Source organism: Coregonus clupeaformis, chromosome 23, assembly GCF_020615455.1.
Source record: "Coregonus clupeaformis isolate EN_2021a chromosome 23, ASM2061545v1, whole genome shotgun sequence".
Classification (NCBI taxonomy): Eukaryota; Metazoa; Chordata; class Actinopteri; order Salmoniformes; family Salmonidae; genus Coregonus; species Coregonus clupeaformis.
In genome coordinates, this window is record NC_059214.1 from 14,367,267 (window position 1) to 14,390,103 (window position 22,837).

The 22,837-nt window shown below is 41.7% G+C and overlaps 1 protein-coding gene across 2 annotated transcripts in view; it reads left to right on the forward strand.

Moving 5' to 3' along the window:
* The window catches only part of LOC121536639 (inactive dipeptidyl peptidase 10-like), a 346,281-nt gene that overhangs the window by 318,136 nt on the left and 5,308 nt on the right, over window positions 1-22,837 (forward strand). For both annotated transcript variants that reach the window (XM_041844048.2, XM_041844049.2), the window contains exons 13-23: window positions 111-218; window positions 605-696; window positions 1,553-1,600; window positions 2,620-2,741; window positions 7,129-7,173; window positions 13,621-13,719; window positions 13,816-13,885; window positions 14,075-14,269; window positions 14,474-14,528; window positions 14,726-14,825; window positions 16,244-16,302. In XM_041844048.2, coding sequence (XP_041699982.2) covers window positions 111-218; window positions 605-696; window positions 1,553-1,600; window positions 2,620-2,741; window positions 7,129-7,173; window positions 13,621-13,719; window positions 13,816-13,885; window positions 14,075-14,269; window positions 14,474-14,528; window positions 14,726-14,825; window positions 16,244-16,302 — 993 coding nt within the window. The remainder of the gene's footprint in view (window positions 1-110; window positions 219-604; window positions 697-1,552; window positions 1,601-2,619; window positions 2,742-7,128; window positions 7,174-13,620; window positions 13,720-13,815; window positions 13,886-14,074; window positions 14,270-14,473; window positions 14,529-14,725; window positions 14,826-16,243; window positions 16,303-22,837) is intronic.

Genomic DNA, 22,837 nt, shown 5'->3' on the forward strand with positions numbered 1-22,837 from the left:
AAAATGCCAACACACTTGAATATTACTAGTGTATTTTACACAATCTCTGTGGTCATGTAATGAGGTCATAACACTGAAAAGTAAAATGTTTGCTGTGTTTGTTTCTGCAGAACCAGGAACCAGTGTTCTCCAGGGACGGCAACAGATTCTTCCTGACGGTGCCCGTCAAGCAAGGCGGGCGCGGAGAGTTCCATCACATCGCCATGTTCACCACACAGGTATAGGATCACGTCGCCATGGTTACTGCACTGACGAGGGTCACTCATGTCACCATGGTTACCACTCAAAGTGTTCTGTTGCTATAGTTTCCACTGGGGTGAGGGTAATATCTCTGTGGTTACAGCACAAGAAGTGAGGGTCATGTTACTACTGTGTGTCCATAGTGGTGAGCATTATCTCTCAATGGCCACTGTACTTTTGTATGTATTATGTGATGACTCAATGAAAGTGGCTTCGACCGTAGCTACTGGATGACGTTTGTGGTCGACTTGCAGCTGAACAACAATGATGATGACGATGATGATGATTAAGTCTTTTTTATAGATATGTAAGATGACTCTTCTAATTGTTTATTTCCTGTGTCTGTTCTCCTTCCTCCCTCCAGTTCAGAGCAGATCAAAACGAAGTCCGCCATCTTACATCAGGAAACTGGGAAGTAACTAAGATCCTGGCCTATGACGAGAGCAATGACAACATGTGAGTGTCTCTTCTGGACTGTGCATAATATATGAATAATGAGGATTCAGGTATTGTGCATATACACATACAGTATATCAGTGTTGTATGGCTAGGTGACAGATAGTTGGGCATCTGGAAACTGACTCATGTTTATGAGTCCCATATGCGATAACGCCTAACATTTTACCTTGAAAATTACATTCATCATAATTCATCACATTCCTCATCGATCCTTGACACAAAGGCATCTCATACATAGGCAGCAGCTAGTCTGGTCGACAGATCATATATGTGCATGGATGGAATGATGAATGAATGTTGTAGAGGAGTTGACGACAGCACAAACAGAACATGTCATTGTATGTTATGAGGGGCTTTGTGTCATTACTCTTGTAAGTTGTCAGGTACATTCCCAATCAAATTCTCAGACCAATGTAACTGCCAATCACAGACAACACACCATAGTGCATGGTGGGAAAAGGAGGTTTAAGAATTTACATATCGTAAAACACATAACCTTGAGTGTGAAACTGTGTAGTAACTGGATTAGCATGTTATTGTAGCTAGATAGGCAGATTTTATTATTCTCAATTTGACACCAATAAACACCATGCCTAATGCCTCAAGACTGAATCTACATTTACATTTAAGTCATTTAGCAGACGCTGAATGTCATGTACATTGCTTATGAAGTACAAGGACAAATGCTGCTTATTTGAAATCACCCCATTGGAGTATCAGGTTTATTTCTAATGTAAATATGACAGACACGAAGCTCAGCTTGAGCATGTACAGTATTTAAACCATAACCGTGTTAGCAAAGGCCACCGGTTTTCTTTGATAGCCAATTAACTTGTTTGTTTCCTGCATACAGATATTTCCTCAGCACTGAAGGCTCACCACGGAGAAGACAGCTTTTCAGGTGACACATTTAGCAACCTGTCCTGAATCTGGTTTTTGACAGCTCCCCTTTGCTTTACAGTCCTTCTCATCTCCTATCATTTCCCTTTTGTGAAGAACATTTCATAACAACAGTAAACATCTGAAGTTTTGTGCATACAGAAATATAGAGACGCTCTTGATGTAAGGTTGTGTACACCAGATAATACAGGTAAGTAACAAAATAAAGAAAACACCAACATAAAGTGTCTTAATAGGGCATTGGGCCACCACAAGCCAGAACAGCTTCAATGCACCTTGGCATAGATTCTACAAGTGTTTGGAACTCTATTGGAGGGATGAGACACCATTCTTTCGTGAGAAATTCCATCATTTGATGTTTTGTTGATGATGGTGGAAAACGCTGTCTCAGGCACCGCTCCAAAATCTCCCATAAGTGTTCAATTGGGTTGAGATCTGGTGACTGAAATGACCATGGCATATGGTTTACATCATTTTCATGCCCATTAAACCATTCAGTGACCACTCATGCCCCGTGGATGTGGGTATTGTCATCCTATGGGGGCATTACCATGGTATCCAAAATAATGGCCTGCCTAGCATTTTTACACATGAACCTAAGCATGATGGGATGTTAATTGCTTAATTAACTCAGGAACCACACCTATGTGGAAGCACCTGCTTTCAATATCATTTGTATCCCTCATTTATTCAAGTATTTGCATTATTTTGACAGTTACCTGACTCTTATAAAGAGTCTGAAGTCTGGAGAGGTAATAATTACATTTTTCAACAAACCATATCCAAATCCAGCTGCTCTTTTGATAAGGCCGAATTAGCTTAATTACATTTCAAATGCTTTCAGGTGAACCAATGAACTCCCAACCTCAACTTTGCTCATCTCTTCATTTCTGTAGAGTGTAAATATCATGTGCTAACTGAAAACCCCACAGGTGCTAGATATTCAATAGGCCTGCTCTTCAGGATTTGCAGTGGAGGCTAAAATGGTCTCCTAATCTTCCCTCTTTCCCTTCCTTTCAGTGTGAAGACTGTGGGGTTGTTCCCTCGACACTGTCTGACGTGTGAGCTAAATAAGGCCCACTGTCTTTTCTTCAATGCTGAGATAAACCCCAGTGATCAGCACATCATCCTCCACTGTAAAGGTACGCTAGTAGCCGAGCTAAATGCTAACACAGACAGCTAGCACCAAAATAGCACTAGCAGGACAATGCAAAGTAAGCTAAATGCTAACACAGACAGTCTATTGTATAGGTATGCTCCATAGTGCCAATATAGCACAAGCAGGCTAATCCATACATGTCATTTTACAGTTAGTCAGCTAAGCTAAATGCTAACACAAGCAGTGCATCATTTAAGGCTAATATTCAACTACATGCTAGCACCCCTCATCTTTCTTTGTTTAAGACAGATAAATATTGGTAGAGCTTAGAGAACCAGAGCATCAACTTTCTTTGAGAGGTTATTTAAAGACATTTGTAACCAACATCAACAAACAATTTATTCTAGACTGTGGAGGTATGCCAGCTAGGCCATTTGCTAAACCCAACCAATGCATCATATGCTTAGATATACATCTTAGATAAATGATCAAATCCAACCAAAGTACAGCATTTATTTTAACTGCTCACTGTTTTCCTGTAAGATACATCATATGTTAAGAGCCAATACAACCACCACCAATGTAATAGTAGGATAGATATGCTAAAAGCTAACATAACCTGCTGATAATCATACACTGAAGAGATACAGTATGTTAGAGACAAAACCACTATGTTATTTTATACTAGGGAATATATATGTATATATATATACAGTACCAGTCAAAGGTTTGGACACACCTACTCATTCAAGGGTTTTTCTTTATTTTTACTATTTTTTACATTGTAGAATAATAGTGAAGACATCAAAACTATGAAATAACACATATGGAATAATGTAGTAACCAAATAAGTGTTAAAAAAATCTAAATATATTTGAGATTTGAGATTCTTCAAATAGCCACCCTTTGCCTTGATGACAGCTTTGCACACTCTTGGCATTCTCTCAACCAGCTTCACCTGGAATGCTTTTCCAACAGTCTTGAAGGAGTTCCCACATATGCTGAGCACTTGTTGGCTGCTTTTCCTTCACACTGTCGTCCGACTCATCCCAAACTATCTCAATTGGGTTGAGGTCGGGTGATTGTGGAGGCCAGGTCATCTGATGCAGCACTCCATCACTCTCCTTATTGTTAAAATAGCCCTTACACAGCCTGGAGGTGTGTTGGGACATTGTCCTGTTGAAAAACAAATGATAGTCCCACTAAGCCCAAACCAGATGGGACGACGTATCGCTGCAAAATGCTGTGGTAGCCATGCTGGTTAAGTGTGCCTTGAATTCTAAATAAATCACTGACAGTGTCACCAGCAAAGCATCCCCACACCATAACACCTCCTTCTCCATGCTTTACGGTGGGAACTACACATGCGGAGATCATCCGTTCACCCACACCGCGTCTTACAAATACACGGCGGTTGGAACCAAAAAATCTCTGATTTGGACTCCAGACCAAAGGACACATTTCCACCACTGTCAAGGCGTCAGTGTAATGCGGTAGGACATTTTCCATTACATTTTAGCAGACGCTCTTATCCAGAGCGACTTACAGTTAGTGAATGCATACATGTTTTTTTTTATTTTTATTATTTTATACTGGCCCCCCGTGGGAAACGAACCCACATCCCTGCCGGCCAAACCCTCCCCTACCTTGGACGACGCTGGACCAATTGTGCGCCACCCATGGGTCTCCCGGTCGCGGCCGGCTGCGACAGAGCCTGGACTCGAACCAGGATCTCTAGTGGCACAGCTAGCACTGCGATGCAGTGCCTTAGACCACTGCGCCACTCGGGAGTCCAGGCTCAGGTCAGGCACAGGACACAGAGCTGATCGAAAAACGTACTTTACTCGTAGGTATCTCAATGAACATATCTCCACGCAGGGAGGAACAACCCGCTCAGATACGACAACCAAAACATGGACAAACACGCACAACACACAATGTGAGCCAGAGGGTTAAATAGGGAAGACATTATTACATGATGGGAAACAAGTGAGACCAATACAGAAAAACAAGTAGAACATAGAAACATGGATTGGTAGCAGCTAGTACTCCGGTGACGACGAACGCCGAAGCCTGCTCGAGCAAGGAGGAGGGCAGCCTCGGCTGAATTCGTGACAACCGGTCTAATGTCCATTGCTTGTGTTTCTTGGCCCAAGCAGGTCTCTTCTTCTTATTGGTGTCCTTTAGTAGTGGTTTCTTTGCAGCAATTCGAACATGAAGGCCTGATTCAAACATTCCCCTCTGAACAGTTGATGTTGAGATATGTCTGTGACTTGAACTCTGTGAAGCATTTATTTAGGCTGCAATTTCTGAGGCTGGTAACTCTAATGAACTTATCCTCTGCAGCAGAGGTAACTCTGGGTCTTCCATTCCTGTGGCGGTCCTCATGAGAGACAGTTTCATCATAGCGCTTGATGGTTTTTGCGAATGCACTTGAAGAAACGTTCAAAGTTATTGAAATGTTCCGTATTGACTGATCTTCATGTCCTGGACTGTCGTTTCTCTTTGCTTATTTGAGCTATTCTTGCCATAAAATGGACTTGGTCTTTTACCTATTAGGGCTATCTTCTGTACATCCCCACTATCTTGTCACAACACAACTGATTGGCTCAAACGCTTTAAGACGGAAATCAATTCCACAAATTAACTTTAAAGAAGGCACACCTGTTAATTGAAATGCATTCCAGGTGACTACCTCATGAAGCTGTTTGAGAGAATGCCAAGAGTGTGCAAAGCTGTCATCAAGTCAAAGGGTGGCTATTTGAAGAATCTCAAGTATAAAATATATTTTGATTTGTTTAACAGTTATTTGGTTACTACATTATTCCATATGTGTTATTTCATAGTTTTGATGTCTTCACTATTATTCTACAATGTAAAAAACGGTAAAAAATAAAGAAAAACCCTTAAATGAGTAGGTTTGTCCAAACTTTTGACTGGAAGTGTATATATAGTGAGCAAGCATATTTAGCACACTCCATCCAACAAACTGTGCTAGGAGCAACAGGTCTTTATGCAAATGTTTTCATTTTTATATTTCTATATATATGTTTGATCTCTTAAAAGGCCAGAGACGTGTCACTACCAGGAGGATGTCTTCCAATGTGTGCTGGGAAATTCTTGTACTTTTGCGTGTAGAGTAAATTATATTTTTGTGATGAATAGTCTAACATAAAATAATATGAAAATTAACTCCATTAAACAAACATAATCTGAGATCCATTTGAGATGGATGGATGATTCAATTACAGTTGAGATGTTGTCTTTTCCAATGTAGTCAACCATTTTGTTTAAGTGGCCACTCGAGCCACAACCAATTTGACAGATGTCAGGGGATTGCCTTTGGCAATCTGTCATTATTCAACATTTAGTGTGGAGAGACACTATCAAACAATTCCAAATAAGGAGCATAAAAAAAATAACAAAATAGCCGCTCTATTGTGTATAATTGCTTTAGGCGTTGTTATTGTGCCATGCGTAGCCCATTAAAAGGAGTTAATTGCCGCCACAGTTTATTGTTTGGGTTTGTTTTAACCATATGCTTGGGTGTGTTTGTCTTGTGTACCATGAGTTAATGGCCAAAATGTACCATCCTTCTGTTTGTGAGCTATAAACACAATGCAGTTAGCACATCATCTGAGGATTAGGCTAAATTCAGTAGAAACCAAGCAGCTTGTCACGACCACTTTCCTCATCAAGCATATTAAAGCTAGTTAATTCCCTCCATCAAACGCGACGGATATCATTACCGTTTTCGAGCAGGTACACAAATTAGAAACCATTTCTCTGTGTGACATAACAGCAGCCTTTTTCTTTTGCTGAGTTCGCAATATCCTTGAGAGCCAGTGCTCCTTAAGAGTTTTAACACTGCATCGTTGTGAATAATCTCATCTTTTTTTAAATAAAAAAAGTATATGATAAAACTTGCCTTAAGTGGTGGAAATGAAACAAAACTTACTCTTCATTGATCAGTGCTGGGCTTTAAAAGCCTCATATATTTACCATTCCTGGCAACAGTGTGTGGCTGTTAAATCACCATTACCTTGGCTAGCATTATTTAAATGGAGGTGCTAGCCTGAGTAAACAGGTCTGATAGTTGCTATAGGAGTGATTTGTGGAGGGTTGGGCCGCCGAACAGCGACCGCTAAATCTTATTAACCTCAGTGTGGGTGTCTTCCAACGGGTGCTGAATAGAATTGACTTAATTTGACAAGCCCAGGTTATTAGAGGCAGTTTGAATGACCTTTAACCATTGACTGTAATAGGTAAAGAAGGGGAAGTGACAGTGGTTGTGACAGCAGCTAGGGGATTGGAAAGGCTGCTGTATTGTATTTGTGACTGTGCTACCTTGTTTGAAAGGTGCTATTTTTGTACCTCTCTATGTACAGATCGGATGCATTTGTATGTCTAACTTTTTTTATTTCTTGCAGGTCCGGGAGCACCCACTGTGATCTTACACAGCCTCAATAATGCCAGTAAGAACTCAACTTAATCTTCCTCAATTGATGGTCATGTCCTGAACTTATTAAAGGAATTAGTGAGAGAACTTAGAACATTGGCGTTTTGCCAGAACCAACAAGTGTTGAAAGGATGAAAAAAACAGCCATTGCTCACTTTGTTCAAATATTGATGATTTGCTCTTTAAAATGCCTGCTCCCCTCTCACTGTTACCCTTGTTGAAATGACCCCCTCGTTGTCTTAATTTCATTATTTTCCTTTACGCCGTCCCCAAGTCCGGATTTCTATCGATGTTTTATCTTGAATGTTAACAGCTGCAGTGGAAAAAAGGCAAGCAATTTGGCAAGGATTATTTGGCCAGACCTTCCAATCCACAGCTGAGAACTTCGGGGCCTTGGTGGTTTCATAATGAGACGCCTACTGATATTGGGTTTCTATTAGAAATGCTGGATGAATTCCATTCCATTCAGTTTCCTCTCAGATGTCTGAAATAGAAGATGCAATAGGCATTCATTTTGTTGTTCCATATGGAGAAAATGGCAGAAGGGCTTCTTTTAAAAACCACCATTGACAAGCAGTTGATGGTATAAGATGTCTTTGGAAAAAGTAACATTTCTGCACTGCAGTGAGTCTGATATTAACGCTGCCAGTTGCGACAAGATCAATAGCACACCTAGTCCATTGTACGTCAGACACTGATAATGTTACAGTGGTCAAACTCCGATGCAGGCAGCACCTCCCAGGCTGGTCAAAGGCTGACCATAGTTCATTATTGTGATGTACAACATGGTTCACATCTGGAATCAGTGTATGTGTGTTTTGACAATACCACAGTCCTGTCTTAATGGTAGACAACCCAACATCTTATTATGGGTTAGGAAACACAATGCATCTGGCCTTATGAGCCATTTAAAGTCTTGGGCCAAACAATTGGCACTTAGTTGGTTATCAAGGACACTGTTCAACACCCACTCAAAATCTCATTTACAGTGGGGAGAACAAGTATTTGATACACTGCCGATTTTGCAGGTTTTCCTACTTACAAAGCATGTAGAGGTCTGTAATTTTTATCATAGGTACACTTCAACTGTGAGAGATGGAATCTAAAACAAAAATCCAGAAAATCACATTGTATGATTTTTAAGTAATGAATTTGCATTTTATTGCATGACATAAGTATTTGATCACCTACCAACCAGTAAGAATTCCGGCTCTCACAGACCTGTTAGTTTTTCTTTAAGTAGCCCTCCTGTTCTCCACTCATTACCTGTATTAACTGCACATGTTTGAACTCGTTACCTGTATAAAAGACACCTGCCACACACTCAATCAAACAGACTCCAACCTCTCCACAATGGCCAAGACCAGAGAGCTGTGTAAGGACATCAGGGATAAAATTGTAGACCTGCACAAGGCTGGGATGGGCTACAGGACAATAGTCAAGCAGCTTGGTGAAAAGGCAACAACTGTTGGCGCAATTGTTAGAAAATGGAAGAAGTTCAAGATGACGGTCAATCACCCTCGGTCTGGGGCTCCATGCAAGATCTCACCTCGTGGGGCATCAATGATCATGTGGAAGGTGAGGAATCAGCCCAGAACTACACGGCAGGACCTGGTCAATGACCTGAAGAGAGCTGGGACCACAGTCTCAAAGAAAACCATTAGTAACACACTACGCCGTCATGGATTAAAATCCTGCAGCACACGCAAGGTCCCCCTGCTCAAGCCAGCGCATGTCCAGGCCCGTCTGAAGTTTGCCAATGACCATCTGGATGATCTAGAGGAGGAATAGGAGAAGGTCATGTGGTCTGATGAGAAAAAAATAGAGCTTTTTTGTCTAAACTCCACTCGCCGTGTCTGGAGGAAGAAGAATAATGAGTACAACCCCAAGAACACCATCCCAACCGTGAAGCATGGAGGTGGAAACATCATTCTTTGGGGATGCTTTTCTGCAAAGGGGACAGGACAACTGCACCGTATTGAGGGGAGGATGGATGTGGCCATGTATTGTGAGATCTTGGCCAACAACCTCCTTACCTCAGTAAGAGCATTGAAGATGGGTCGTGGCTGGGTCTTCCAGCATGACAATGACCCGAAACACACAGGCAGGGCAACTAAGCAACTAAGCATCTCAAGGTCTTGGAGTGGCCTAGCCAGTCTCCAGACCTGAACCCAATAGAAAATATTTGTAGGGAGCTGAAAGTCCGTATAGCCCAGCGACAGCCCCGAAACCTGAAGGATCTGGAGAAGGTCTGTATGGAGGAGTGGGCCAAAATCCCTGCTGTAGTGTGTGCAAACCTGGTCAAGACCTACAGGAAACGTATGATCTCTGTAATTGCAAACAAAGGTTTCTGTACCAAATATTAAGTTCTGCTTTTCTGATGTATCAAATACTTATGTCATGCAATAAAATGCAAATTAATTACTTAAAAATCATACAATGTGATTTTCTGAAATTTTTTGAAGTGTACCTATGATAAAAATTACAGACCTCTACATGCTTTGTAAGTAGGAAAACCTCCAAAATCGGCAGTGTATCAAATACTTGTTCTCCCCACTGTAAGTCTGTGCCGGAAAGACCTTAATTTGTCATCGTTTCCATATTTTCTCTGCACTTGAGTTTATAGTTATATTTTTACTTCAGGCTTGAAAGAGAAGTCTTAAACCGTATTCGGACAGGAGTAGTATTACTAAAATATCATGTAAGTATTACCCCAGCATGTGCGTTATTCCAGAGGACGATTCACACAGGATAAGTTATTCTAAATCTTAATATTTTTAATTCAATTGACTCATGACGGAAGCCTGAAGGTTTTTATTCTAGGCGTGAAGATTTTTTCAACATGCCTAGACAAATGTATAGCTGTCCCAATAATATTTAAATTGAGGAAGTGTAATCATAATATTATTTTAGCGATCTACGGTAGACATAGTTTTTTATTGCACATTTAATTAAACTGACACATTTGGTGACGTTCAAGTTCAATCCATTGGCACAAAGTGTATAAACAAAAATATTCACTGTGAAAGTTGAATGTAGGCCATTCATATGAAATATATGCGCTGCCCTTTGTTTTAAGCATCAAGTTTTCAAATCCGTTCTTGTTTTCTTGCTCAAACTGCGAGCAGAACCTGTCGAACTCTGTAATGTCTCAGACAACATAAGGATGACGGTAAGCACGGGACTAGTATTATCAGAGTACCTTCGAGTTTGTCAAAAAAAACATTTTTGTGCTCTTGCACATAAATATATTATCCGACCTCCCCCAGTAAAACTTATCATGTCCAAATAGGGCTTTAATGAGTTTTAGAAGTCTAATATAAAGTGCCTTCAGAAAGTATTCACACCCCTTGACTTTGTCCACATTCTGTTGTGTTACAGCATGAATTTAAAATGAATTAAATTGAGATTTTGTGCCACAGATTTACACACAATATCCCACAATGTAAAAGTGGAATTTTGATTTTAGAAATGTTCACAAATTAATAAAAAATGAGTAAATAATTATTCAACCTCTTTGTTATGGCAAGCCTAAAGGAGTAAAAATGTGGTTAACAAGTCACATAAAAAGTTGCATGGACTCTCTTTGTGTGCAATAATAGTGGTTAACATGATTTTTTAATGATTACCCCATCTCTGTACCCCACATATACAATTATCTGTAATGTCCCTCAGTCAAGTAGTGAATTTCAAACACAGATTCAACTACAAAGACCAGGGAGGTTTTCCAATGAATCGCAAAGAAGGGCACCTATTGGTAAATGAAAGAAGAAAAAAAGCTGACACTAAATATCCCTTTGAGCATGGTGAAGTTATTAATTATGCTTTGGATGGTGTATGACCCAGTCACTACAAAGATACAGGAGTCCTTCCTAATTCAGTTGCCGGAGAGGAAGGAAACAGCTCAGGCATTTCACCATGAGGCCAATGGTGATTTTAAAACAGTTAGAGTTGAATGGCTGTGATAGGAGAAAACTGAGGATGGATCAACAACATTGTAGTTACTCCACAATACTAACCTAATTGACAGAGTGAAAAGAAGGAAGCCTGTACAGAATACAAATATTCCAAAACATGCATCCTGTTTGCAACAAGGCACTGACGTTATACTGGGGAGTTTTTCGGGATAAAAGATTTATGGAATGGAGCTATGCACAGACAAAATCCGAGAGGAAAACCTGGTTCAGTCTGCTTTCCACCAGACAGTGGGAGAAGAATTCACCTTTCAGCAGGACAATAACCTGAAACACAAGGCCAAATCTATACTGGAGTTGCTTACCAAGAAGATAGTGAATGTTCCTGAGTGGCCGAGTTATAATTTTGACTTAAATCTACTTGAACATATGGCAAGATCTGAAAATGTTTTTCTAACAATGATCAACAACCAATTTGACAGAGCTTAAAGAATTTTAAAAAGAATAATGGGCAAATGTTGCACAATCCAGGTGTGGAAAGCTCTTAGAGACTTACCCAGAAAGACTCACAGCTGTAATCGCTGCCAGAGGTGCTTCTACAAAGTATTGACTCAGGGGTGTGAATACTTATGTAAATGAGATATTTCTGTATTTAATTTTCAATAATTTAGCTAACATTTCTAAAAATATGTTTTCACTTTGTCATTATTGGGGTTTTGTGTAGAAGTGTGGAAAAAAATTGATGTAATCCATTTTGAATTCAGGCTGTAACACAACACAATGTGGAATAAGTTAAGGGGTATGAATACTTTCTGAAGGCACTGTAATTCCACTTGCTTCTAAGAGCACAAAGATAAGTGGCCCACCAGTGTTGTAGTGGTGCCTGGAGAAGTGGATAGAATTGTGCAATACATTTCTCAAACAGCCCGCCCAGCAAAGGAAAAGCTCCCTGTGTGAAAAATTATATTAGAAAGAGTGACATGTGCTCTGAATGACCTAAAATGACAAATACCATATTGGTCTTTGACAGTCAGGCCAACCCAAGCTGTACTGTGATGGTCTGGATATTGTTTTCACACTGACCTTTCTAGCATGGTTCAAGCCATTATGGTGGATGCAGATCCAGGCCCACTTATCTGGGCTTGGCTTGGCATGGCTCAGTGTCAGTTTAGTTGTGCAGTGTGTAAACCATCATTGTGTTCTTATGTTCTGTTCCTACAGTACCTCTCTTCACACTACAGAGCCAATCTGAACTAGGCTGGCCTGGTTAGCCATTCAACACAGTTGCTGGAAGCCTGCAACTGTGCTGAAATTGAAAATGTGAAAATAATAAATCAGAGCCAGCAGTGTAAAAAGCAGTTCAGTGACTGTACTACATAATATAGGCTAAAAAGCTTCACTCTACCCATTGTATAAAAAATAGATACAGCTGGATAGCAAGTTGGATAATGGGAGACGATAAAATGTTTTTGAATAGAATTACAGAACATACAATAGGCCTAATGCATGAATATTCCAAGATGCGCTCAAGAGCCAAACAATGGAGTTTCAGACAGATTAGGTAGTTTTAACACATTTGACTTCATATGCTATTCATCTTGTCAACATTTAAACACCACAACCATTATGGTTTTAAACATATATAATATTTACCAAAGAAATGTGTATATTTTTGGTCATTTAGAATTTAACAATACAGTACAGTACATCTCACTATCTAGGCCTATGGTGTATCTATCAAAATACATTTTCAACAAACATCAAAGACACGAAAGAGAGAGATGAATAGAGAGAGGGGTTTCTGCGCGTCCACTTTGTCCCTCTAATTAGCATATCATGTCTGCAAAAGAAGTCAGTGTAGCGGCATCACCCTGCCTCAACAGCAGCACATCTCTTTACCTGCTCCAGGCGTGCCAAAAATGAGTCTGCGTGCTCTACCGTGTCCTAAGCTGCGGTGCACAATTGTCACGAGGAGCGCACTTCAAATGTTTGGTGTCAGCATGTGAGAAAGATAAAAAAACGTTGAGATATCTCAAGATATCCTTGTTACTTTTATGCACAGCCAAGGCGCCACCAAGCAAAAATCTTTGATTGAAGCAAAGTAATGTTCTGAATGACCAGCCAATCAGAGCCATTTCAGCCGCTGTTCACGTGCACATTATTACTTTGTTGGCCATTTTTTACATTGACATTTTAGTCATTTAGCAGACGCTCTTATCCAGAGTGACTTAGAGTTAGTGAGTGCATAATTTTTTTTTATGTAACGTTTGCAATTATTCAGTGATTGGATTAGCCAAATATTTTGTGTGCTTTGCATTTGTGTAGGCTACTTTGTGCATGATTTTTCTATTGTACTACATAATTGATACAGTGTATACCTCCACTAAACTACTTTGACACGCATCGGTGGGGATTAAGAAGTGAGTATACGCAATGCCTACTGAAAAAAGTGGGTATAACGCGTATACCTGCGTATACCTTCCACTACACGACTGTGGCCCGCGTTGTGGACACTTCTAAAACTAATGCAACCTTGTCCCTCAACATAGATTACTACATCCTTGAGAACAACTCTTTACTGAAGGCAGCTTTGAAGATCAAGAGGATTGAAATGACGGACTTCAGAACAATCCAGATGGAACATTTTGGTAAAATTGATCATTTTTGCTATAAAAAATAAATAAATGTCAGTTTCTCTTTCTATTATTCTAAGGTTGTTGCTAATGGCTGCTTTCTCTGCTCAGATCTGCCTTTGAAGATCTCCTACCCACCAGACTTTTCTGAATCACGTCACTATGGCCTGCTTCTGGTAGTGTACGTATCTCCTTCAGTGTCTGTGCACACTGGTGTTTTTATTTATTCATTTATTTCATGTCTATTATGGTTGGTATGGACCCCATGGTGAGAGCCAGACTGATGCCCATATTAGGACCGCCTCAAGCACTGTATGCTTTTGTTGGTGTCAACACTGTTTCATTCTGTCATTTGTATCTATAATTTCAGCGATGGCTCCCCCGGTGGCCAGGCTGTGAGCGACCGATTCATTCTGGACTGGGACTCGGTTCTGGTCAGCTCGGATAACGTCATCGTGGCTCGTCTAGACGGCAGAGGGAGTGGCTTCTTGGGCCAGAGGGTTCTACATGAGGTCCACCAGCGTTTGGGGACAGTAGAGGTGCAGGATCAAATCGCAGCTGTGGAGTATGTTCTAGTTTGATCCTTTGATCCCATCGAGTCTAATTTAGTAATTAGGCTTAGAATATATGCCAATTTAACTATCTGCTTACGTTTTCTATTTAACTGAATTTGGCAAACAACTTTAAAAACTGTATTCATATTCCTGAATTCAATTCTATGATATCATGCTTTGTAACTTTGGCATCTCCTCAATATTATTTATTTCAGATACATGTTGACATTCCCGTACATTGATCGTACACGGATAGGAGTATTTGGGAGGGTAAGATTCTATTGACCGATTCTCTCACAGAGGCTCCAGCTTGCTTGTCTCAAGTTGACTTTAATGACTTTAGGAGACAAACATACTCAACACAAACAAACTTTCCCTTTCTTTGGTGGCTGTGCCCCAGGATTGAAAAGTGAACAGATAAAACTGTCATTTCTTTTTTGTGTACTTCTTTGTTTGATATTTTCCAGGGTTATGGTGCCTATATGATATTAATGATGCTCAAATCAACCGACAGCCTGTTCAAATGTTCTGTAGCAATGTCCCCAGTCACGGACTGGAGACTATATGGTGAGTAGAAGCTTGATTGTAAAATATTGGTTGGTATAAACCTTTATGACCTTTTATGATGACTTTTATGACAGTTTGAATGACTGCTTTAATATGTTTAATGTAAAGTGTTCTCAACAAGTTAGATGCAAGGCTTTAAAGACAGTCATCTATTATGATTTCATGTTCTTGTCACTTATGTGTATTAAGCAGCAAACAGTCTTTCTCATGTTATGAAATAGGCATCACAATCTCTTGTGTGATATACCTGCATAGCATCAATTGGGTCTAACAGGGCTTTTGGCAATCCCAATCTTTTGACTGGTTCCAGAAATTACACTTCACATGGATAGATAGAGGGGTAGCAAAGGAGAGGTGACTGAAGGGTTGACATCTGAGTAGGGGATTCTCCTCACATGGGGCACCATTTATGTAGGTGATGGTCTTATTTGTAAGACATCCCTCAATAAGGAATTAGGATAATGTTCAAATTGTACATTAAAATGATACATTGCAACACCTGAGCCACAGAGAGAGACCAAATGACTGAAGATTAAACCATAGAGATCCCAGTATCATAAGATCTCACTGGCTACTTATGCACTTTGATGTCTTAAAGGGACATTTCTAAATTGTTTAACTTCATATTCATCATCTTGATCACCACCCCAACATCAACATATTTTGTAGTAAAAAAGATAGAGGAAGATAAGTGTTTCCAATGACATCATCAACCAATTAGTAGACAATCAGTAGGCAATTAGTAGGCAATCCTAATCATAATTGGTTAAAATCACAGGATGCACACCGATGATGTCATTGGAAATGCTTATCTTCCCCTATCTTTTTTACTACAAAACATTGACACACAAAATGTTCACATGTTGATGTTCTGGTGGTGCTGGAGATATTAAGTTGTGGTATGAATATGAAGTTGACATTTTTTGTAATTTCCCTAAAACAATTAATATAATAATTCTTACATTTACATTACATTTTAGTCATTTAGCAGACGCTCTTATCCAGAGCGACTTACAGTTACTGAATACATTTTATTATACTGGCCCCCCGTGGGAATCGAACCCACAACCCTGGCGTTGCAAACGCCATGCTCTATCAACTGAACCCACATCCCTGCCGGCCATTCCCTCCCCTACCCTGGACGACGCTGGGCCAATTGTGCGCCGCCCATGAGTCTCCCGGTCGCGGCCGGCTGCGACAGAGCCTGGATTCGAACCAGGATCTCTAGTGGCACAGTTAGCACTGCGATGCAGTGCCTTAGACCACTGCGCCACTCAGGAGCATTTAGTTTGGATGCACAATGACAGAGATCACTTTTTGTGTAGTGTCGGCAAAAGTAACACTTAGCTCACCTGAAGTACTGAAACACTGTCTGTACCTGCCACCTTCTTAGAGTGTATCACTTTCTATTTGAACAGCATCAGCATTTTCCGAGAGGTACCTTGGCATGCCATTACGGGACGACAGCAGATATCAGGTGCGTTTGTTTACCGCTACCCTGCTCTTGTTTGACGTCGATCTTGTTTTGCTCTTTGAAAGCGCCACGTCGTAGCATCACTGACATGCCTACAGTTAAGCCCCCACAGTTACAGAATGTCGCTACCATCAAAGTCAGAGGTACTGAGTTTTTTTCCCCTTTCCTTTTTATGATGCTTCCAGAGCGCAGATACTTTGTCACTCATCTCCACGGTAACTGTGGCGTATTGGCTCATTAGATCGCACTGCGTTCGTCTTTTGACGAGCTGCTGAAGGGGGTCGTCTGGCTTTCCCAGACTCCCCTGCGGTGTGGACCTGGAGCTGTGTTAAACAACTGGTTCAGTTACACTGATAAGAAAGACAGAACTGACAGGACTTCTGGACAAAATAAGTAAACTAACTTGGTATACAAACCAAAGGCAATGTTTACACAGGTGACATCGAAGGTTAAAATACAATATTATTGAAATGTGTAATGGAGTGATCCTTGAGACTGATCATTTTATGCCTGATATCAATTAATTGAATAACATTGCCTGTCAGATAAATGAAGCTGTTTATTTATATGACTGCAATTTGTACAGCAAACTAACTGAAATAAGCCATTATATCAGGCACAACACAAAACTGTCTCCAACCAATACAGATTGTACACATAACCCTCAATCTGACTTACATAACACTCACATCCATTAGGGACAAGATAATGTATCACAGTATCCATACCTTAGTAATAAAGTACCGTATGTACTATTGAAATATACACTGAGTGTACAAAACATTAAGAACACCTTCCTAATATCGAGTTGCACCCCCCGCTTTTGCCCTCAGAACAGCCTCAGTTCATCGGGGCATGGAGTCCAGTTTAAGTCTGGACTGACACTAGAACACTCAGGGACACTTAACACCTCTTGGAAAGCCATTCTGGTGTGTCTTTGGCATTATAAATTTTTTTGTGTCATTGTCCCGCTCTATCCCAGGGTTTTCAAAAGAATGAGGCAGGTTTTCCTCTAACTTCTTACCTGGGCTTTGCTCTTTGACCCAGTCCCTGTCGGTGACAAGCATACTCAATCAATCAATCAATTTTATTTTATATAGCCCTTCTTACATCAGCTAATATCTCGAAGTGCTGTACAGAAACCCAGCCTAAAACCCCAAACAGCTAGTAATGCAGGTGTAGAAGCACGGTGGCTAGGAAAAACTCCCTAGAAAGGCGAAAACCTAGGAAGAAACCTAGAGAGGAACCAGGCTATGAGGGGTGGCCAGTCCTCTTCTGGCTGTGCCGGGTGGAGATTATAACAGAACCATGCCAAGATGTTCAAAAATGTTCATAAGTGACAAGCATGGTCAAATAATAATCAGGAATAAATCTCAGTTGGCTTTTCATAGCCGATCATTAAGAGTTGAAAACAGCAGGTCTGGGACAGGTAGGGGTTCCATAACCGCAGGCAGAACAGTTGAAACTGGAATAGCAGCAAGGCCAGGCGGACTGGGGACAGCAAGGAGTCACCACGGCCGGTAGTCCCGACGTATGGTCCTAGGGCTCAGGTCTCTCAGTTGGCTTTTCATAGCCGATCATTAAGAGTTGAAAACAGCAGGTCTGGGACAGGTAGGGGTTTCGTAGCCGCAGGCAGAACAGTTGAAACTGGAATAGCAGCAAGGCCAGGCGGACTGGGGACAGCAAGGTGTCATCATGCCCGGTAGTCCTGACGTATGGTCCTAAGGCTCAGGTTCTCAGAGAGAAAGAGAGAACAAGAGAATTAGAGAGAGCATACTTAAATTCACACAGGACACTGGATAAGACAGGAGAAGTACTCCAGGTATAACCAACTAACCCCAGCCCCCCGACACATAAACTACTGCAGCATAAATACTGGAGGCTGAGACAGGAGCGGTCCGGAGACACTGTGGCCCCATCCGAAGAAACCCCCGGACAGGGCCAAACAGGTAGGATATAACCCCACCCACTCCGCCAAAGCACAGCCCCCGCACCACTAGAGGGATATCCCCAACCACCAACTTACAATCCTGAGACAAGGCCGAGTATAGCCCACAGAGGTCTCCACCACAGCACAAACCAAGGGGGGGCGCCAACTCGAACAGGAAGATCACGTCAGTAACTCAACCCACTCAAGTGATGCACCCCTCCCAGGGGACGGCATGAAAGAGCACCAGCAAGCCAGTGACTCAGCCCCTGCAACAGGGTTAGAGGCAGAGAACCCCAGTGGAGAGGGGAACCGGCCTGGCAGAGACAGCAAGGGCTGTTCGTTGCTCCAGCCTTTCCGTTCACCTTCACACTCCTGGGCCAGACTACACTCAATCATATGACCTACTGAAGAGATAAGTCTTCAGTAAAGACTTAAAGGTTGAGACCGAGTCTGCGTCTCTCACATGGGTAGGCAGACTGTTCCATAAAAATGGAGATCTATAGGAGAAAGCCCTGCCTCCCGCTGTTTGCTTAGAAATTCTAGGGACAATTAGGAGGCCTGCGTCTTGTGACCGTAGCGTACGTATTGGTATGTACGGCAGGACCAACTCGGAAAGATAGGTAGGAGCAAGCCCATGTAACGCTTTATAGGTTAACAGTAAAACCTTGAAATCAGCCCTTGCCTTAACAGGAAGCCAGTGTAGGGAAGCTAGCACTGGAGTAATATGATCAAATTTCTTGGTTCTAGTCAGGATTCTAGCAGCCGTATTTAGCACTAACTGAAGTTTATTTAGTGCGTTATCCGGGTAGCCGGAAAATAGAGCATTGCAGTAGTCTAATCTAGAAGTAACAAATGCATGGATTAATTTTTCTGCATCATTTTTGGACAGAAAATTTCTGATTTTTGCAATGTTACGTAGATGGAAAAAAGCTGTCCTTGAAACAGTCTTGATATGTTCGTCAAAAGAGAGATCAGGGTCAAGAGTAACGCTTGAGGTCCTTCACAGTTTTATTTGAGACGACTTTACAACCATCAAGATGAATTGTCAGATTTAACAGAATATCTCTTTGTTTCTTGGGACCTAGAACAAGCATCTCTGTTTTGTCCGAGTTTAAAAGTAAAACGTTTTCAGCCATCCACTTCCTTATGTCTGAAACACAGGCTTCTAGCGAGGGCAATTTTGGGGCTTCACCATGTTTCATTGAAATGTACAGCTGTGTGTCATCCGCATAGCAGTGAAAGTTAACATTATGTTTTCGAATAACATCCCCAAGAGGTAAAATATATAGTGAAAACAATAGTGGTCCTAAAACGGAACCTTGAGGAACACCGAAATGTACAGTTGATTTGTCGGAGGACAGACCATTCACAGAGACAAACTGATATCTTTCCGACAGGTAGGATCTAAACCAGGCCAGAACTTGTCCGTGTAGACCAATTTGGGTTTCCAGTCTCTCCAAAAGAATGTGGTGATCGATGGTGTCAAAGGCAGCACTAAGGTCTAGTAGCACGAGGACAGATGCAGAGCCTCGGTCTGACGCCATTAAAAGGTCATTTACCACCTTCACAAGTGCAGTCTCAGTGCTATGATGGGGTCTAAAACCAGACTGAAGCATTTCGTATACATTGTTTGTCTTCAGAAAGGCAGTGAGTTGCTGCGCAACAGCTTTTTCTAAAATTTTTGAGAGGAATGGAAGATTCGATATAGGCCGATAGTTTTTTATATTTTCCGGGTCAAGGTTTGGCTTTTTCAAGAGAGGCTTTATCACTGCCACTTTTAGTGAGTTTGGTACACATCCGGTGGATAGAGAGCTGTTTATTATGTTCAACATAGGAGGGCCAAGCACAGGAAGCAGCTCCTTCAGCAGTTTAGTAGGAATAGGATCCAGTATGCAGCTTGAAGGTTTAGAGGCCATGATTATTTTCATCATTGTGTCAAGAGATATAGTACTAAAACACTTAAGTGTCTCTCCCGATCCCAGGCCCTCGCAGAGTCTGCGCAGATCCAGGACAGCTAAGCCTTGGAGGAATACGCAGATTCAAAGAGGAGTCCGTAATTTGCTTTCTAATGGTCATGATCTTTTCCTCAAAGAAGTTCATGAATTTATCACTGCTGAAGTGAAAGCCATCCTCTCTTGGGGAATGCTGCTTTTAGTTAGCTTTGCAACAGTATCAAAAAGAAATGTTGGATTGTTCTTATTTTCCTCGATTAAGTTGGAAAAGTAGGATGATCGAGCAGCAGTGAGGGCTCTTCGGTACTGCACGGTACTGTCTTTCCAAGCTAGTCGGAAGACTTCCAGTTTGGTGTGGCGCCATTTCCGTTCCAATTTCCTGGAAGCTTGCTTCAAAGCTCGGGTATTTTCTGTATACCAGGGAGCTAGTTTCTTATGACAAATGTTTTTCGTTTTTAGGGGTGCAACTGCATCTAGGGTATTGCGCAAGGTTAAATTGAGTTCCTCAGTTAAGTGGTTAACTGATTTTTGTCCTCTGACGTCCTTGGGTAGGCAGAAGGAGTCTGGAAGGGCATCAATGAATTTTTGTGTTGTTTGAGAACTATAGCACGACTTTTGATGCTCCTTGGTTGGGGTCTGAGCAGATTATTTGTTGCGATTGCAAATGTAATAAAATGGTGGTCCGATAGTCCAGGATTTTGTGGAAAAACATTAAGATCTACAACATTTATTCCATGGGACAAAACTAGGTCCAGAGTATGACTGTGGCAGTGAGTAGGTCCAGAGACATGTTGGACAAAACCCACTGAGTCGATAATGGCTCCGAAAGACTTTTGGAGTGGGTCTGTGGACTTCTCCATGTGAATATTAAAATCACCAAAAATTAGAATATGATCTGCTATGACTACAAGGTCTGATAGGAATTCAGGAAACTCAGAGAGGAACGCTGTATATGGCCCAGGAGGCCTGTAAACAGTAGCTATAAAAAGTGATTGAGTAGGCTGCATAGATTTCATGACTAGAAGCTCAAAAGATGAAAACGCCATTTTTTTTTTTGTAAATTGAAATTTGCTATCGTAAATGTTAGCAACACCTCCGCCTTTGCGGGATGCACGGGGAATATGGTCACTAGTGTAACCAGGAGGTGAGGCCTCATTTAACACAGCAAATTCATCAGGCTTAAGCCATGTTTCAGTCAGGCCAATCACATCAAGATTATGATCAGTGATTAGTTCATTGACTATGACTGCCTTTGAAGTGAGGGATCTAACATTAAGTAACCCTATTTTGAGATGTGAGGTATCACGATCTCTTTCAATAATGGCAGGAATGGAGGAGGTCTTTATCCTAATAAGATTGCTAGGGTGAACACCGCCATGTTTAGTTTTGCCCAACCTAGGTCGAGGCACAGACACAGTCTCAATGGGTATGGCTGAGCTGACTACACTGACTGTGCTATTGGCAGACTCCACTAAGCTGGCAGGTTGGCTAACAGCCTGCTGCCTGGCCTGCACCCTATTTCACTGTGGGGCTAGAGGAGTTAGAGCCCTATCTATGTTGGTAGATAAGAGGAGAGCACCCCTCCAGCTAGGATGGAGTCCGTCACTCCTCAGCAGGTCAGGCTTGGTCCTGTTTGTGGGTGAGTCCCAGAAAGAGGGCCAATTATCCACAAATGTTATATTTTGGGAGGGGCAGAAAACAGTTTTCAACCAGCGATTAAGTGCTGAGACTCTGCTGTAGAGCTCGTCACTTCCCCTAACTGGGAGGCGGCCAGAGACAATTACTCGATGCCGACACATCTTTCTAGCTGATTTACACGCTGAAGCTATGTTGCACTTGGTGACCTCTGACTGTTTCATCCTAACATCGTTGGTGCCGACGTGGATAACAATATCTCTATACTCTCTACACTCGCCAGTTTTAGCTTTAGCCAGCACCATCTTTAGATTAGCCTTAACGTCGGTAGCCCTGCCCCCTGGTAAACAGTGTATGATCGCTGGGTGATTCGTTTTAAGTCTAATACTGCGGGTAATGGAGTCGCCAATGACTAGGGTTTTCAATTTGTCAGAGCTAATGGTGGGAGCCTTCGGCGTCTCAGACCCCGTAACGGGAGGAGTAGAGACTAGAGAAGACTCAGACTCAGACTCCGACTCGCTACATAATGGGGAAAACCGGTTGAAGGTTTCTGTCGGCTGAATGAGCGACACCGGTTGAGCATTCCAACAGTATTTCCCTCCAGAAGCCATGAGAAAGTTGTCCGGCTGCGGGGACTGTGCGGGGGGATTCATACTAACGTTACTGTCTGTACTTACTGGTGGCACAGACGCTGTTTCTTCCTTTCCTACACTGAGGTTACCCTTGCCTAACGATTGCGTCTGAAGCTGGGCTTGTAGCACAGCTATTCTCGCCGTAAGGCGATCGTTCTCCTGTATATTATGAGTACAGCGACTGCAATTAGAAGACATCATGTTAATGTTACTACTTAGCTTCGGCTGTTGAAGATGTTGATGAACCATGTCCAGATAAAGCGTCCGGAGTGAAAAAGTTGAATAAGGGAAAAAAGTTGCGATGGAAAAAAGGAAAATAACGTAAAGTTGGCAGCTAAAACGCACAGGAAAATGACTCTTCTGTCTCGGGATAAACGTCCGGGATGAAA